This window comes from Cicer arietinum, chromosome 6, assembly GCF_000331145.2.
Source record: "Cicer arietinum cultivar CDC Frontier isolate Library 1 chromosome 6, Cicar.CDCFrontier_v2.0, whole genome shotgun sequence".
Lineage (NCBI taxonomy): Eukaryota > Viridiplantae > Streptophyta > Magnoliopsida > Fabales > Fabaceae > Cicer > Cicer arietinum.
The window spans coordinates 70,307,712-70,325,955 of NC_021165.2; the positions used below are offsets into that span (position 1 = coordinate 70,307,712).

Consider the following 18,244-nt stretch of genomic DNA (forward strand, 5'->3'; position numbering starts at 1 on the left):
GTAAAAGAAAAAGATCATTAAAATTGTGATGGACTGATATTGGACAATGAAGTAAGTCCAGCCCATGGTGTCTTCAAATATATGTAATAGCCCATAATACATTATCTAATTATCAAAGTTGCCCACTCACAAACAACAAAATTGGGATAATCCCGCTCTTTTATTTATTTATTTATTTATTTAGAGAATTTAACGATGAAATTCACACACATTAATTGTAAAGAAATAGAGAATCACATATTTGAATCTGCACCATAACATATTTCGCCTCTTTTTTTATTAAAAAAAGAAACAAATAAGTTAGGTTAATCTCTCCTAATTTAATGTAATAATATGCATAATTCCGATTTTGCAAAGCCATGAGGCTCTTGTGTTGGGATTGGGCTCCCTTCATGTGTGGAGAAATATCTAAATGTTGTAGTTCATTTTGTGTATCACTTATTCAATTAGAGAAGGGTCTTACTAAAGTTGAGAAATGTAATATTATTAAGAAAAAACAGTCACCAAAAAGAGATAAAGAAGAGAGAAAACTCATTTTCGATTTTCTCACAGCAGCCTCGCTAAAACCTCCATTGTGCATTTGTTCATTGTTGGATCGGGTTTTTTGGACAGTAGGTTTGTAAAAAGGGTATGAACAGAGAGCTATTGCATTCGCATTGCTATTGCAATTTTTGGCTATTTTGTTCATTTTTTGTTCCCGTTTGTAGATTTTTGTGATTTGTTATCTTAGTTGGTTGTTGATATAATTTGTGAATCATTTTAAGACTCTCTTGTACCTTATTTGATTATAGTTATTTTTTTGGTTTTGACGATATGTGATTTTTACCCTTGTATGAAGATGTTTTTCATATTAAAATATCAATACGTCTCACGAGTTCTTACGAATTGAAAGAATTTTATATATTCTATGTTATTTGTTATTGTTTTTATATGTTAGTTCTCCGTCATCATGTAGTGAAAGATTACCAAGACCTATCAATGCTCAATCTTGTTTAATTAAATTCAACTCATTCATTTTTTTTTTAATAAATCAGGTCATGTTTAACTAATTAACTCCTCATTTATTTCATATATATATATATATATATTGGCCTCATATATAGATTATGTTTGATAAAATTTAGGTGATAGTTTATAGTTTATTGCTAAAAGTTGTCAATTTAATTGAAGTGTTCGGTAAAATTAGCTATTTAATCAGTTTTAAAATATAAAATGATATATAAGGACATTTTTAAATAAAATTAAGTTTATAATAATTAATACTTTGTAGTTTTTTTTTAAAAAATTTATTATCTGATAACTTTTTTTATTTAGTTAGTTTATTTATTTTACATTATTTACTTTAAAATATTAATTATTTAAAAAATAATTACTTATAAGTAATTTAAAATTACAATAAATAAGTTATTTATTAATTTGATATAATTTTATTTATTTAGCTAATTGATTTCATTTTAAATTCTAACAACTAAATTATAAAGAGTAAAAAATGATTTTAATTACAAGAATAATGATAAAATTGGTAAAGAAAATGATAAACTATTAACTCAAAAGTTACTTGAAGTAGTTTATAAAAAAACACTATAAATTTAAGTTATAAACTCATAAATGACTATTACCAAATATATGTTATAGCTATTAGGTTATATAAACTTGTTTTTTTTTCTAGCCAAACAAACCCATAAACTTTATTTCTTCTTTGTTGATTTATATAGATTTTAAATATTAAAGCATTTGTAGCTGCAAGTTGCAACGTATCAATATCAAAACTTTGAGAGTAAATTTTTAATTTGATCTTTAAAATTGTACTTATTTTACAATCTAGTCTTGCATACTATCAACATTCTAAAATAATCATGAAATTACAAAATATTAATCAAATTTGTCTATATATTAGTATTTGTAAAAACTATAGTGACATTAAATTGTTAATGTTGGATATGTATTTGAAATTAAGTGGGTAATGTCAATGATAAATATGATAGTAGATGAGACATAATTATGTATTTGATTATCAATAAGCAATTCTAGTGAATATTTATAAATATCAATAACATATAATGGTAGTTTAGTGGTAATGATCGAGAAGAAGTTTCATAAATGAGTTATATTATTCAATCTTTGGTGTAAAGAATTTATCTTTCCTCTAAATAAATTACTTACCACTAAAATTTATCTATAAAAAATGTTGATAAGGTCTCTATTATTTACAAATAAATAAATAAATATTAACTCGACTCCTAAATATATGAAGCTCTTTTTTCTTAAGATTCCTTAATTTTTTCAAAAGCATTAATTTTTTTTACTGATTTACCCTTTAATTATGTTACATCTTTTTGTAATTTGTAATAAATACTACAATAAAATTTATAAATTGGCCCTCTCTATAAACTACTAAAGTAATTTAAATTGTCCACAAATTTAATACTACAATCAACTTTTTTAATTCCCGTAATTTAAAGTATGTTTGGCAAGACAAAAAAAATGAGCATATAGCTAATAAGCTATAAGACCTGTTTGATAATATTCATTTATGAGCTTATAACTTATAGTAATTTTCAATAAACTAATTCAAGTCGCTTATGAGCTTGTACCTTATCATTTTTTCTTTCGATTTTATTCTTATTATTGTAACTAAAATATTTTATAATTTTAAAAAAAAAATAAATTTAAAAAAAATTAAAATTTCTTTATAAATAGTTTATATAATTTAAAATATAAAATAATTTTAATAAATAATAATTTTAAGTAAATAATTTAAAATAATTTATTTATCATAATTTAAAATAAACAAACTAGCTAAATAAATAAAAAATACATCATATTGATAATTAATTAATTTATTATAATTTAAAATTATTTATTAATTTAAAATAATTAATATGTTAAAGTAAATAATTTATTTATTGTATTTTAAAATAAATAAAATAGATAAATAAAAAATATATCATATTGATAAATTTTAAACTACTACTTTTAAATATTTTAAACATTAATTAATAAAATTTATTTTTAATTAAAAATGTATTTTTATTATTTTTAAGATATTTTTTAAATCCAAAATTTTGAAACTTAAAAGTCCTAATTAACTTGAGTTGCTTGGTCATTGGGTTGGCCCTAAGTCTCATTTGGCTTTGACATTTTTTGTTAATTTCCTTTATTTTATTTTTTGAGGGGTTGAGTTTGTTTAGTGATGAAGGACTTGCTTTTGCTTATAAGATGGGTAAAATGCTTATATGGGTCAATTGGTCATGCACGAGTCATGACCCGTAGGTACCAGGAAATTACAGACAATAGTTATTAGTTCATATGAGACACAAATTGATTATGGATTATAGCATCAATTGGGTTAAAGACAAAAACATAGGATGGTTCAAAATTTCAAATGCCATCAATTGACTTGTTAGTTTGGTTGACTTTAGAACAAGTATGAATTTCAACGTCAACCCTAAAAAAAAGTTATTTGGTATTTTGTAAGGAAAAGATAAAGTCTACACTTTCAGCAAAGCAACAAAAAAATTAAATGGATTTTATTGAAAGGGAACAAGAGTAAAATAAAGTGATGTTCCATCCACTAATTAAAAATGTGAATATACTAATTCAGCCGTTGTAATTTGACTAATCAGTATAAGTAATTTTTAATTATATCTCAATAACTGTATGTAAAAATCAAGTGAAATTATGAACAATAAAACTAAATTATGATTAATTAAATTTGGTAGTTTTTATTTCACTTGTATCACTAAAACTCAATTTTTTGTGATCAGTACCTTAATATTTTTTGAAACTGCATTTTTAGTTCCTAAGATATTTTTATGTTTTATTTTGATCTTTTAAGTTTTGTTTGTTTTATTTTGTTCCATTAAATTTCACTCTTAAACACTTTGGATCTTTAAATTATTTTTGTTCCACTTTAATTCCTTAAGTTATAAACATTAAACTTTTAATCTCTTAAGTTACAAATATTATACACGTTATAGTCCTTTATAATAGTGTATAATATTGTAACTAAAGGAATCAAAGTGTCTAATTTTTGTAACTCAGTGGACCAAAATGTTTGATGTTTATAAATTATGCGACTAAAATTGAACGAAAAAAAAATTGAAGGGATAAAATGTCTAATGTTTGTAACTTAAGAGACCAAAATGAAATGACCATAGAGAAACCTAAAAATAACATAAGAGGCCAAAAGTATAATTAATTTTTTTTTTTTACTCAAAATGTACTTTAATTTAGTATCAGTTTGTTAGGTTTTAAAAAATTATATATAGTCTTTAAGTTTCAGCTCAACTAGCAAAAGCCAATTTTGTTAGGTTGAACTTTAATGTTAGTTTGTTAGGTTTTAAAAAATTATATGTAGTCTTTTAAGTTCGAGCTCAACTAGCAAAAGCCAATATTGTTACGTTAGACGTCTTGTCCCAGTTTCGAACTCGAGACCTCATATTTGTGTGTGAGTTTATGGTGGTATTTGTTAGGGAGTTCAGGGGCGTGGTAGAAACAATAGGTCAAATGTTCCTGGACCACAAGAGACTTTAACACCACATCTCCACCCAAAACCTTAAACTATTATGTATATGGATCACTACTCTTATACATCCAATATTTAGTTCGTTTTTAGTCAATGTGAGACTTAACCACTCACACTTAAATCTAACATTCTCCTCCTCAAGTGTGAGTCTCCCACATCTTATACTTATATCGTCGTTACAACCAACGGAATACACCTCATAACTACACTTTTACGAAGACTTTTGATACAATGATCCATCATCAGGATCCACTCCCGCTCTTGGGAGTTCAGGGAGCGCCGAGAGCAGTAACATACCAAATACTCCAGAATCACAAGAGACTTTTGACATTACATCTCCACCCAAAACCTTAAGGCATTAGATATATGAGTTACCACTTTTATATATTCAACATTTAGTTCATTCTTAGTCAATATTGTGGAATTTAAACACACACATTTAAATTCAACGATATTAAATTCTGAATAGAGTAGTTGAATGCAAATCGTTAAATTTTTAGATTATTTTTTGTCTTGTTCGATATTTAGTGGGTAACGAACAATATAAACAAAATAATCTCTTTTTTGATATAATAATAATAATAATAAATTTAATACTATTATTATGAAATTTATTACATTATCATTATCACTGATATATGTAAATGTTACCAATAATGTGAATATTGATAGGAAAGAGATACTAGATAAATTGAATTTTTTATACTTTTAAGCATAACAAATAAGTTGCTAGTGTTTGATGTTGGTAATGTTTTTCATACATTAGGATTTAAAGAAACATATAAATTAGATGTAATAAGAGAACGTGTAAGGACCTAAAAGAAGAGGACGTGGGAATTGTCTTCATAAGCTTATATGACATGCTAGTTCAAATGTTTCATCTCAATATTGTAATTCAGAAAACAAACTTCAAAAGATAGAGAATTTACTTGAAAATCTTATTGCTAATCTTCAAATGCAATTTTCTGAAAATCCATAAATTCATGTTGTTTTACAAGTTGTAGTTCAAGAGGTATTATTTTATTTTTTTTCAACTTCAAAAATGTTTTTTAAATAATAATTTACACTTTATTCATTTAGGTATTTGATGTTACAAATGCTCCAAATGTTCAATAGGTAATAAATAAATTACAAATTACACTAATTCTCTACCCTCTTAACGCATTGAACTAACTTATATATGTTCACAAACACATTATATATCAAGAGTAAATAATTTAGAGAAAATGTTAAATACAGTTATTTAATTATGATTTATTCTCTATATTTGGTTATATGATATATACTATTTAATTAGAATAGTATATATTATGTAATTTTATTAAGCTTCTCCAATGAGACTTCCCTCTCAAACATACACAACAACATGTGATACATAGTTAAGCCTCTCCACTTCTCCCCCCACCAAGCATTAAATGAAAATTCAACATAATCACATTAAACATATTCTAACTAAGTAATCAATGTGCATGATATCTTGATTTTCCAAAATCTATTGCACTATAACATTTAGTTATTCAATTTTCCTCCCAAAAAATATCTAGTTATTCAATACATGTGCATGCTTATGTAGATTATATCAAGGTGGCTAATTTTCTTTTTGGAAAAATATCAAGCGGCTATTTTAACTTATTCTCATCTATAAAGGATACATCTTCTCTTTAAAAATTAGTGTTGTTTAAGATTTTTTTTATATTTATTAAGAAATTTAATAATTAAAAAAAAGTCGATAACCATTTCACTAAATTATCTTTATTAATTATTAGTTGGTTTTTCACAATCATTAAAATTAAAAAAAGTTATTAAAATTACATTCTGAAATCGAAAATGACATTAATTTAAAATAATATTTTTGTCAAAATGACTCTCACCCTTCAAATATAATGTGTGTGCATTATGGATATATTAGGTACACACTCAATTGATGCGATACTACATGGTTATGGACATGACAATTAATGAACAAATAGGACATTAATGTGTTTGATTTGGAAATACGAATAATAAGTACGATAGTTATAGATTAAAATAAAAATTATTTTAATTTAATATTTTTTAAAATTATTTTTATAAAAATTTACTCAAAAATATTATAATTTATCAATTTAATTAATTTGTTGTCGATTAAAAAGTAATTTCGAGATTCAATAACTTATATATTAATTATTAGAGATTTTAGCATGATAAAAATTATTATTTTTTAATTGTATCTCTCAAAAATAATTTTTATGGGAGGCTTCTCATTTTAAGCATTTTTTAAAATTTTATTCTCCAAAAAATTTGAAGTAAATAAATGAAATACTTAAAATGATTTTTTGTGATAAACTATTTAAAACAATTTTTTCATTTTGAAACTTTATTTTTAAAATTATTGGTTAAAAAAGTTATAACGAAAAATATGAAATATCTTTAAAATATTTTTGTTATAAATTTCTTAAAAAGAATCTTAAATATAAAGCTTCAAATGAAAAATTTCTTTCAAAAGCTTATCATAAAAAATAATTTTAAATATTTTATCTATTTGCTACAACTTTTTTTTGAATAATAAAATTTCAAATAATAATTAAAATGAAAAGCTATTTTGAGAAGTTTATCATAAATATTATTTTTGAGAGATACATTTAAAAAAAATGGTTTTTATCATGCTAAAATCTCTAACAAATTGATTTTGAGTAAATTTTATTTACTCATAAATAGTATAAGTTATTAATTAAGTTCATTTGTTGTTGATTAAAAAGTAATTTCGACATTCAATAACTTATATATTAGTTATTAGTGATTTTAGCATGATAAAAACCAAATTTTTTTAAATGTATCTTTCAAAAATGATTTTTATGAGAGGTTTCTCATTTTAAGTATTTTTTGAAATTTTATCATCCAAAAAAGTTATAGCAAATAAATAAAATAATTAAAATGATTTTTTATGATAAACTGTTTAAACCAAATTCTCATTTTGGAGCTTTATTTTTAAAATTATTTGTTAAAAAAGTTATAAAATTAAAATCTTTTTGTTATAAGTTTTATAAAAAAGAATCTTAAATATAAAGCTACAAATGAAAAATTTCTTTCACAAGCTTATCATAAAAAATAATTTTAAATATTTTATATATTTGTTACAACTTTTTTTTTATAATGAAATTTCAAATAATAATTAAAATGAAAAGTTATTTTGAGAAGTTTATCATAAAAATTATTTTTGAGAGATACATTTAAAAAAAAAATTGGTTTTTATCATGCTAAAATCTCTAAAAAATTAGTTTTGAGTAAATTTTATTTATTCAAAAATAGTATAAGTTATTAATTTAGATTCATTTGTTGTTGTTAAAAGGTAATTTCCACATTCAATAACTTATATATTAATTATTAGTGATTTTAGCATGATAAAAACCAATTTTTTTTAAATGTATCTCTCTTGAACGATTTTTATGAGAGGCTTCTCATTTTAAGTATTTTTCAAAATTTTATTACCCAAAAAAATTATAGCAAAACTATTTATAATTATCTTTTTCCTAGAGCTTTTAAGTTCTTTTAGTAGAACAAAGTGTAGGCTAATTAATCTACTTAAAACCATCCAACAATAGATATTTTTTATGACAACAATTTAAACCAATGAAATTTTGGTTGGTTTATTCAAAAGAGTGATAAAGGATCTAGCAATAAACTAGCAAAATCAATTTTAAAAGATTATAGATTGGATATAATTCAACTTTTACAAACTTAGAACCAAAGACACGTTAAGAAGATAATTCAACTTGGATCTAGCAACAAACTAGTAAAATCAATTTTAAAAGATTATTGATTGAACATAATTTAAATTTTACAAAAGATAATTCAAAAAAGATAATTCAAAACTTAGTACAAAAAAAAAAATTAACCTTAAACAAAACATATTCACTATGCAGAAAGGAATAAAGTGTGCAAAAGGGTCATAAAAGCGGATTCACAAAATAATCGCAAATATATTTTAGAGAAAGTACATTTTATTATTTAATAATTGATAATAACAACATAAACAACAACAACAACAAAAACTTTTGTCATGAGAGCAAAGTATTCAATACCTGTTAGAAGCCTATGAGATGCAGAGAGAACCCTACACCAACAAAGAAAAAACATTTGGTGAAGAATAAATCATACCGAACTCGAGAGATAGATGAATGAATGGGTGATTTTAAGGAAAATAAATGACACATGATGTGAAAAGGAACGCATGCTTTACAACAAAATACGACGACAGTTGTCTATAACAGTCGCACCACCCGTCACAAACGAAGAATGAGGGCGGTTTTTTCACAACCGTCATAGGTCTTCTGTCGCAATAAATTAAAATTCTTGTAGTGAATAAAAATGTCTTTTCATAATTTATTCATAATCTTAAATAAGATTACAACAAATTTTAGCCCAAAGGATGACACAATATACTCTCTCTTAGGGTTGGAACTATTATAACATTGACATCTCACACAACATATGATCACTCACAATCTTTTTTCTCTAGGACTTGGTTGAATATCCATCAATTCTAACAATAATCACCAAAAACAAAGGATGACACAACTATCCATATAATCACTAGAGGTGGGATACATAAACTCTTCTCAAGTCTACCTATTTATAGAATAGGAAAATAGCTCCCATTCATGAATATAACTTAGTGGAAAATAATTGTCCGATATTTTCAAGTAGTCTCACTTCAATTCTCCTAGAATATAGCTATATTTCATTGTCTCTTAAATTTTCACTCATTTGAAAATTTGAATTTATTTTCCAACAAAATAAATAAGGAGAAAAAAATATATTAATAGTGATTCTCATAGCCATATTAAATTTCTCTGTTGATACATCATTAAAAAAATACTTTATATTAACTAAATATATAGAAGACGAGACTACATTTCAAAAATGATCCTAAAAACATATTCCGTTAAAAGTCTCGTAAGGAAATCTCAATTGAGTCTATCTTAAACCTTTTTTAGTTCCATTTTAATAGACATAAATCATTGATAACCTTTTTTCTTAGGCGCCATATGAAAAATCTTGAGTAGTGACAATAATATTCATGTTTGATAAGGATACACCAATGTGCTCCTATCATTTATCTTTGCTGGAAAGACGTACATGAGTCTTATATTACCAAAATGGTTGATTTAAATATAATTATAAAAGTTCTATATCACTTTAGTTATTGTAAATTTAATTGTTTAACAATATCTCCCAAAAAAATTGATTTTTTTGTAATAATTCCAATTATAGAGTAAGTTCTAGATTCTTTCTCAATTGATCGAACAAACAACACAAGTACTAAAGGATAACATGAGTGATAAGTGGAGGTAATTTATACATTATTTGAAATTAAATGGTACGAATCGTGTGATGAATATAAGATCAATAAGGAAATGGATGTTAGCGTCCTTGACACAAGGGTTGATCCCTTCAAAAATCGCACTTTAGTACATCATTGGTATTTCAAGAAAGGATAAGTATGTATATAATGTCATTAATCTTTAGATAAAATAACAATTATGTATTATATGTTATTTTTATTGACTTTTGTATGCATTAGTTATAAGAAATAAGTCAAATCAACATAGGAATAGCTCAAAATGTGAGGGTTTATGTTGCATGGGAATCAAGAATCTTATGAAACTAACTCATGAGATATGAAATTTTATTTTTCAACTTCAAGAATGTTTTATAAGAAAATAATATACACTCTATTCATTTAGGTGCTGATGTTGCAAATGATTCAAATGGTTCAATAGGTAACAATCAACAAACTACAAGTGACACTAATTCCCACAAAGGTACAAAACTAGTTTATATATGGTCACAAACACATTATATATCAAGAGTAGAGAATTTAGAGAAAATGTCCAATGTGGTAATTCAATTATGATTTCTTCTCTATATTTGGCTATCTATAATATGCTCAAGTGTCCCAAATATTATTGAATGTTAGCTACAATAGTGTGTGTGAGTTAATACGACACCTAATCACGTTATTGTTCAATTTGAAATAACTTGTAATACTTGTTGGTGACTTTCTCTTTCATGTTACTAGTAACAAAATGCTATCACATATTTAATAGTAGATAATTAGAGAAAATGTTTGTTTGTTGTATTAACAAGAGTGAGAACTTTTATTTTTGAAGGTACTATTTTCTAACTTACCTTTTTGTTGGTTATATCTACTTAAACAATGGATAGCTTTTCTCAATTGGTGACACTTTTGGTACATTTAATAGAAACAATCAAATCTCTTGTCGAATGTTGATGTTATGGATGCAATTCATAGGAACACAATTTACATACATAGATGTTATGGTGTGAGAATGTAATTCTAATGTAAAGGACTTAATGTTGCAATTCTTTTAAACGATTGTAAACAATAAAGTGAATCTTTTCCACACGCTATTACATTTTTATTTGTGGAACTAAGATGGATATTTTGAGTACATGATACTACTACTTTTGTAATTAGTTTCATTAAATTTCATGTAAAAAGTAACTTATGTTATTGAAAGACTTAATTGTGAATTTATTAGGAAATGGTATTTCTATTTTTAGTTTAATAAAATTATAATTTAAATTTTATAAATTAAAGATTATTTTCCTAATTTGTAACATATTAATAAGGACAATTGCAATAATTACTTTTTTGATTGATTGTGATTATCATGTCAATAAAATTTTATCTTTGTTAGGGTTCAAATATAATGTAAACATAATTAGTTAAAATTATGACAAATAAAATAGGCCAAGAAATTGTAAATGAATAAAATGGTAAATATTTATATTACTTTTTTATTTAATGACTATTTATTTAATAGTTTTTAATATTAATTAAGAAAAACTTAACAAAATATAATGGTTTTAATAATGTATTAACCAATGTTTATGTATAAAGAAAAATATAATATAATATAATATAATGCATAAATATTAAATGATAAATAAATTTTGTGGATATAATATTTTTTAAGGTATCTGACTTTTACTAACAACCAAACATTAAATATAAAAGTGCATATCTTTATAAGTAAAATATAGTAATATACATAAAATTTTGTAGATAAAGGTATTGGACCGTAGCTAAAACATATACCTATAAAAAAAAAAACTGTTGCTATTCTTTGAATATTTCATTATAGCACAGTGACATTGTGTCATACAATCATGTCTTCATGACATATTTATCTACAAAATTTAGTCTTTAGTGACAGCATTTATTATTACTATAAGTCAAATATCATATTGCCACTGCTCTTATTGAAACAAATACGAAATATTTTAAAATTTTCCTTCTCCTATTTTCTTTATTAAAATCTCCTTTTACATATGATTCGTTGAACCACATATTTTTATGTATCTATGGATGTGTGATATTACAATTAAATGTATCTCCATATGTTTGTCCACAAAGTATACATAGTAATTTATTTATTTTTGTAAAATGTTTAAAAATTCTATATCTTTCTTCCCTATAATGAGGTGGTGCCAACCAATCTCTACTGTACTTTTTGAATTAATATAAAAGACGGTTGTAATGTAAATAATTAATTTGATAACAATTCAATAAATTACTATATAAATCTATATTAAAATACATTATACATATTCCATATGCATCATAAATAATTTTGTAAATCCGTAAAAAAAAATCATTTTTAATAATATTTTTTGTAAAGCAAAATAATCATTTTTAAAAGATATTAATTTTCATTTACCACATTATCAAATATTCTTCTCTATACATTCTATATTAGTCTCAAATCAAATAATATCTAAATTAAGAAAATTAAAATTTAAAGGAGAAAATTATTTTAATATATATTTTTATTTTTTTCCAAATAGTTTCTTTTTCAATAGAAAAACTAATTCATATTCTTAATAATTAAATTGTAGTATAAATGATAAATTAAAATATAGTAATAAATGTAAAGAGTTCATCAATGGAAGCATTTATATTCTTAATAATTAAATCGTAGTACAAATAATTTTTTTTTACATAAGAAAAACTATATTGATTTTCTTATTAGTAAATTGTACCAATAGTTGGAAAAAGATAAAAGACTCCTACAAATTAATATTAAAGTTCATATTCACGATGGTCCTCTTAATATATATATTTTCATTGAGGGAGTGCTAAAGTGAATGGGCTTAAACTTTAGAGGTTTGAGAGACTTCGAATTGATAAAAAAAGGTCATTGATTTAATTCATTTCTCTAATAGTTAATTATTGATATTGACTATTTTAAAAAAATTCATCCACTTACATCGAAAATCAGGTTAAAGCATACTCAATTTCTTGATGAATAATATACACTATTCACTATCACTATCAATTTCTTAATCAGGTTAAAACTTTATCATTTCTTGATGAATAATATACACTATCCATAATTTTAAAGTTTTTTTTTTAATCTCTATAAAATGTTACTATTTTATTTTTAGTACTTAAATTTTTTTTTGTTTTCATTATTGATCCCTAATTTTAATCTAACTATTGTATATTTTTTGAATTTTTTTATATAAAAAAATAGTAATATTTAGGACATGTTTAAAAAATTTCTTGCAGAAATTTAAAATTTTTTAATTGATGATGAATCAAATATGAATTTTTAAACTTTTAATACTTCAAAATTCATATTTAATTTATTGATTGTTAAACAATTCTAAATTTTTTATGGAAAATTTTGTATAATATTTTAAACATTAGTGCAAAAAATCATTCAAAAATTCAAATGATTAAATGATTAAAAATAAAATTATGAGATTTTATAGAGACTAAAAATTATCGTGACTATTTTTTTTAATTACTACTACCAAGAGCATATCCTATTTCATTGTATCGACCACATAACCTAATCATTTTCGGCGGCTACAAATACTCGGTAATTGTCTATGGCTAAAAACCGTAAGAATTTATCACGTATCTTTTATATAAGAAGCCAAAAATGGTTCCAATTACCTATAATTAAGGGTCACATGACCCTCAAATAGATAACATAAAAGTAGCATCATTGACTCACAAACTTTTAAACTTTTACGAGTGTTTCAGAAATCCAATAATACAATATTTTCTTACAATATATTAAAAACATAAAAACCACACACATATGTGAGATTTTATTATTTTAATTGATCATTGCATTGATGTATTTTCTTCTTTTTCCATTTTTAATGTAATATCTTTTAGATGTTAAGTGAATAGTGTGACTCATTCACTTGCAATGGAAGCATTATCTATATATAGTTTGTTCCTATTTATTTATATATTATTATATTTTGCTTTTATATTGAATTTTTAATTATTAATGAAATGTATTGAAGTATATATATATATATATGTTAAGAAAATTCTGCACACGTCAAAATTCTACAATGCTTTCTTTTTCTAAGAGTTACAAGGAATTATAACACTCACATCTAACACGATATATAATCACTCACAATCTCCTCTCTATAATTTAGTTGATGATCCATCAACACTAACCATGATCACCAAAAATTGAGCATGCCACAACTATCCATCTGATCGCCAAGGCACGTATGCCTTATACCTAAACTCTTCTCAAGTCCACCTATTTATAAAATTGGAAAATAGCTCCCATTTATAAACATAACTTAGTAGAAACTAATTGTCCCATCTTTCGAACTACCTCATTTTATTTTTCCAAGAATATTTATTTTATAAACAAATGTTAGTATATTATGTTTATATTTTTCCAAGAATACATATATATTCCTTGTATTTTGAAATGTATCTCTTAAATTTTCATTCATTTTAATTTATTGAAAATTTGAATTTATTTTCCAACTAATGAAATAAGGAGAAAAAGAAATGTCCATGGTAATTCTCCTAATCAAATTAAATTTCTCTATTGGCACACCATTAAAAAAACACTAACATATTAGCAAAATAAATAGAAGATAAAATCAAATTTTAAAAGTGATCCTAAAAAGACACTACCTTATGAGTCTCATGAGGAACTCTCAACCGAGTTTATCTTAAACCTTCTCGCGTTTCACTTTGGTGGACATAAAAGCCTTTCTAACTTCTCTTCTTATGCACCATGTAAAAAATCTCTCTGAGTATTGACAATGTAACTCATGTTGTGTTTATTTGGAGCAAAATTATACTAATTTGGATTAGCCATAATAGTATTGATGCAAAAATCTTTAAAATGATTTTGTTGATAACTTTACAAAGACTTATAGGACAAATTTGATTATATTCATAAGTATGTCATAGTTTGAATTAGAACCATACTAGCCTTATCATTATTCTTCTTAAGATTCAACTCAAAATAACACATAATCACACTATATAACAAATTGAGGGACCAACTAAAGGTCAATTAGTTTGACAAAATATAAAAAGCAATCTAAGTAGATGTTGAGCTTTGAAAGCACTCGTATTAAACACATCATCTATGATTTCAACAATTGAAAATGATATTTGAATACAAATACATTACTCCTTATAGAGCTCATCAAGACGTATGTCGTGACATCTATCTTAGAGTTGGTTGGTCTATAATCAAATAACTATTATTATTCTTCTTATAAGAGTATACAGAAAAAAAATTGGGTGTTATGATCTTCACAACAAAATCAAACACAATAAATGGAAAGTATTTCAAATACTCTACAATAGATTAATGTTTGAAGATTATTAAAATTTTAAACGAAAATCAATATCTCTAAGTGCACATTCAAAATTGCGTCAAATTAAAAAATTACATATTTAGTATCTCCACGTCTTTATGACTAAAATAACAATACAATTTTTCTTCTACAAAATAAAAACAAACAAATATAAATTAAATTTTAAGCCAATTATTTGTATTAGTTTTTGTGAATCAATATCATGTTACAGTGATTTCTAGGTTAAGTAATATTACCACTATTAAATTAATTCATCTTTTTTTATGGTATAAGGTTTTTTGGGTACAATTTATTATGGTATAAGGTTAATCCATTGTTGTTAGAATTTATTTTTTAAGCATTAATCAATCCTAAATTATATATAAGACAAGATACTACTTCATCACCTTAACATAGTTTAAATAATAATAAAAAATGACAAGTTACACTACATCTTTTCTGTTTATTTTTATTAAATTAATCTATTGTATAGTCTGTAGATGTGTGGTATGATCCAAGCATATAATAGATATAGGCTACACCTCCACACGCCACCCCAAACATGGAGATTGATAGTGCATTCATTTTCGTATCGGAGTAAATTCAATAGCACAAATTTAAATTTAAAATGTTTGAATATACATTCTCAAATCAAAGACTAATTTAATCATACCACAAAATTAATTTGTGTGCTCAAATATCGTGCCAAAATAAGTATTTTTCTTTATCTCATCTATTTTCGATACGAAAACCCAATTGGTCCATGTTCTCCACGCTCCCTGGAGGCGCGTGGACCCCATCTCTTTTAAATCTGGATTCCCTCTTTTGATAGCTACCTCTCCCTTCCACCTCTCAATCTCACCTCTAATTACTTTTCTTTTTTTCATTTTCTTTTCCTTCTCAAATCAAATCAAATTATTAAATTATTAATATTTTTATTCTAGACAACCCAACCAAACCAATCTATTCTTTTTCTTTCTCTCCAATATTAATCATCAAATCAAGAAGAAGAAAAAGAAAATCAAAATCTCTCTTCAATTTTCCTTTCTCTTCTCATACTTCCCGGAACCTTCTCTTCTCTTCACTCTTATTCCATGGATTCCATCCTTTCATTTTCATCTATTTCATAAATAATATTCATATTCATATATTATACGATCTATAAAGTTTCCCTTTCCCCTTTTTTATATTTATTTTTATTAATCTCTTACCCAAACTCATCTAGTTATATTAATTATATTTTGATTTCGATATACTAGAGAGAGAAATGAGATGAGGCCGATTCAACTTCCACCTCCAACCGCCACCGGTTCAGCTTCCGCCACCGGTTCTCCAATCAACAATAACCGTCATCAGCGCCGCCGTAGAGACCTAACCCTTCCTCTTCCACAACGAGACACAAATCTAGCCGTTCCGCTTCCGCTGCCTCCTTCCGGCAGTGGAAGCGGCGGTAGCGGCAGCGGAGGAAGCGGAAACGGAAACAATAACAACGCTGGAGGAGGACAAGGATCGAGTCAACAACTAGTGATTCCGTTTTCCGAACTCGAACGGTTGAACCGGATCGGTAGCGGTTCCGGCGGAACGGTTTACAAGGTAGTTCACCGAACAACCGCTCGCGTTTACGCGCTTAAGGTGATATACGGACATCACGAAGAATCGGTTCGCCGTCAGATCCACAGAGAAATCCAGATCTTGCGAGACGTAGACGATCCAAACGTGGTGAAGTGTCACGAGATGTACGATCACAACGCCGAGATTCAAGTTCTGTTAGAACACATGGACGGTGGTTCACTCGAAGGAAAACACATCCCTCAAGAAAATCAACTTGCTGACGTGGCACGTCAGATCCTCCGTGGACTCGCTTATCTTCACCGCCGTCACATCGTTCACCGTGATATCAAACCGTCGAATCTGTTGATAAATTCGCGTAAACAGGTGAAGATCGCTGATTTCGGTGTAGGTAGGATTCTGAATCAAACGATGGATCCGTGCAATTCATCGGTTGGAACGATTGCGTATATGAGTCCGGAGAGGATTAACACCGATATCAACGACGGACAATACGATGCTTACGCCGGTGATATATGGAGTTTAGGTGTGAGTATATTGGAGTTTTATATGGGAAGGTTTCCATTTGCGGTTGGTAGACAAGGTGATTGGGCGAGTTTGATGTGTGCGATTTGTATGTCGCAACCACCAGAAGCTCCAACGAGTGCTTCGATGGAGTTTAGGGATTTCGTTTCAAGGTGTTTGCAGAGAGATCCATCGAGGAGATGGACTGCTTCCAGGTTGCTTTCGCATCCTTTTCTTGTTAGGACGGTTTCAAATCATAATCAGATTCCTCCAAATCTTCATCAACTACTTCCTCCTCCACCAAGGCCTCTTTCTTCTTAATTATTATCTATGAAGCACCGATACTCGCAAGGACACCAGATACGACAATGATAATCGGCAATAACTGAGAAAATTGAATTAATTGAATGTAATCAAGTGTCGGTCACGTGTCGGAAATCGGAAATCACGACCTATCTTTGATTAGAAGTATCGGCGCTACATGGATTGTTATTATTAGTAGCTGTAATTTTTTTTTAATTATTACTACTTTGAAAAAAAGAAGAACTGAATTGGTGAGATTAGATGTTGATTTGATCTTTTCTTCATCACCGTAACATGAATCTCTAGCATTGGCTTGCACTTGCTATGGCCATGGCCAACTCTTTTATTTTTATTTTTCCTATTTTTAATTATCTTTTATAAATGTTGTTATGTATCAAAAATGTAATCCAATCCAATCCTTTCCTTTATTTGCTTAAAATTGTTTTAGTGCTTTTCATTTCTTTTGTTTTGTTGTTATCTTTTTATATGATTGTGCACGGTGGGTTGGTTGGTTAAAGGGAATGGGAACAGAATGATGCATTGAGAAGTTGTAGGTTAGTGTGTTCTGTTGTTCTTTTCTATTTATCATTACTACTAATAATGAGAATAAGGCACATTTGGAAAACGGTATTTGCATTTTGTTTAGATTGATAGATTTATTAACGAGTAAACTATCAAATTCGTGGTTGA

At 26.1% G+C, this 18,244-nt stretch overlaps 1 protein-coding gene across 1 annotated transcript; it reads left to right on the forward strand.

Annotated features, from left to right (window-relative positions):
• Nucleotides 1-16,118: 16,118 nt before the first annotated feature.
• On the forward strand, nucleotides 16,119-17,982 carry CAMKK2 (mitogen-activated protein kinase kinase). Its single transcript, XM_004507483.4, has one exon. It carries the CDS (start codon nucleotides 16,451-16,453, stop codon nucleotides 17,570-17,572), a length of 1,122 nt encoding a protein of 373 aa, XP_004507540.1. The 5' UTR covers nucleotides 16,119-16,450; the 3' UTR covers nucleotides 17,573-17,982.
• Nucleotides 17,983-18,244: the final 262 nt, after the last annotated feature.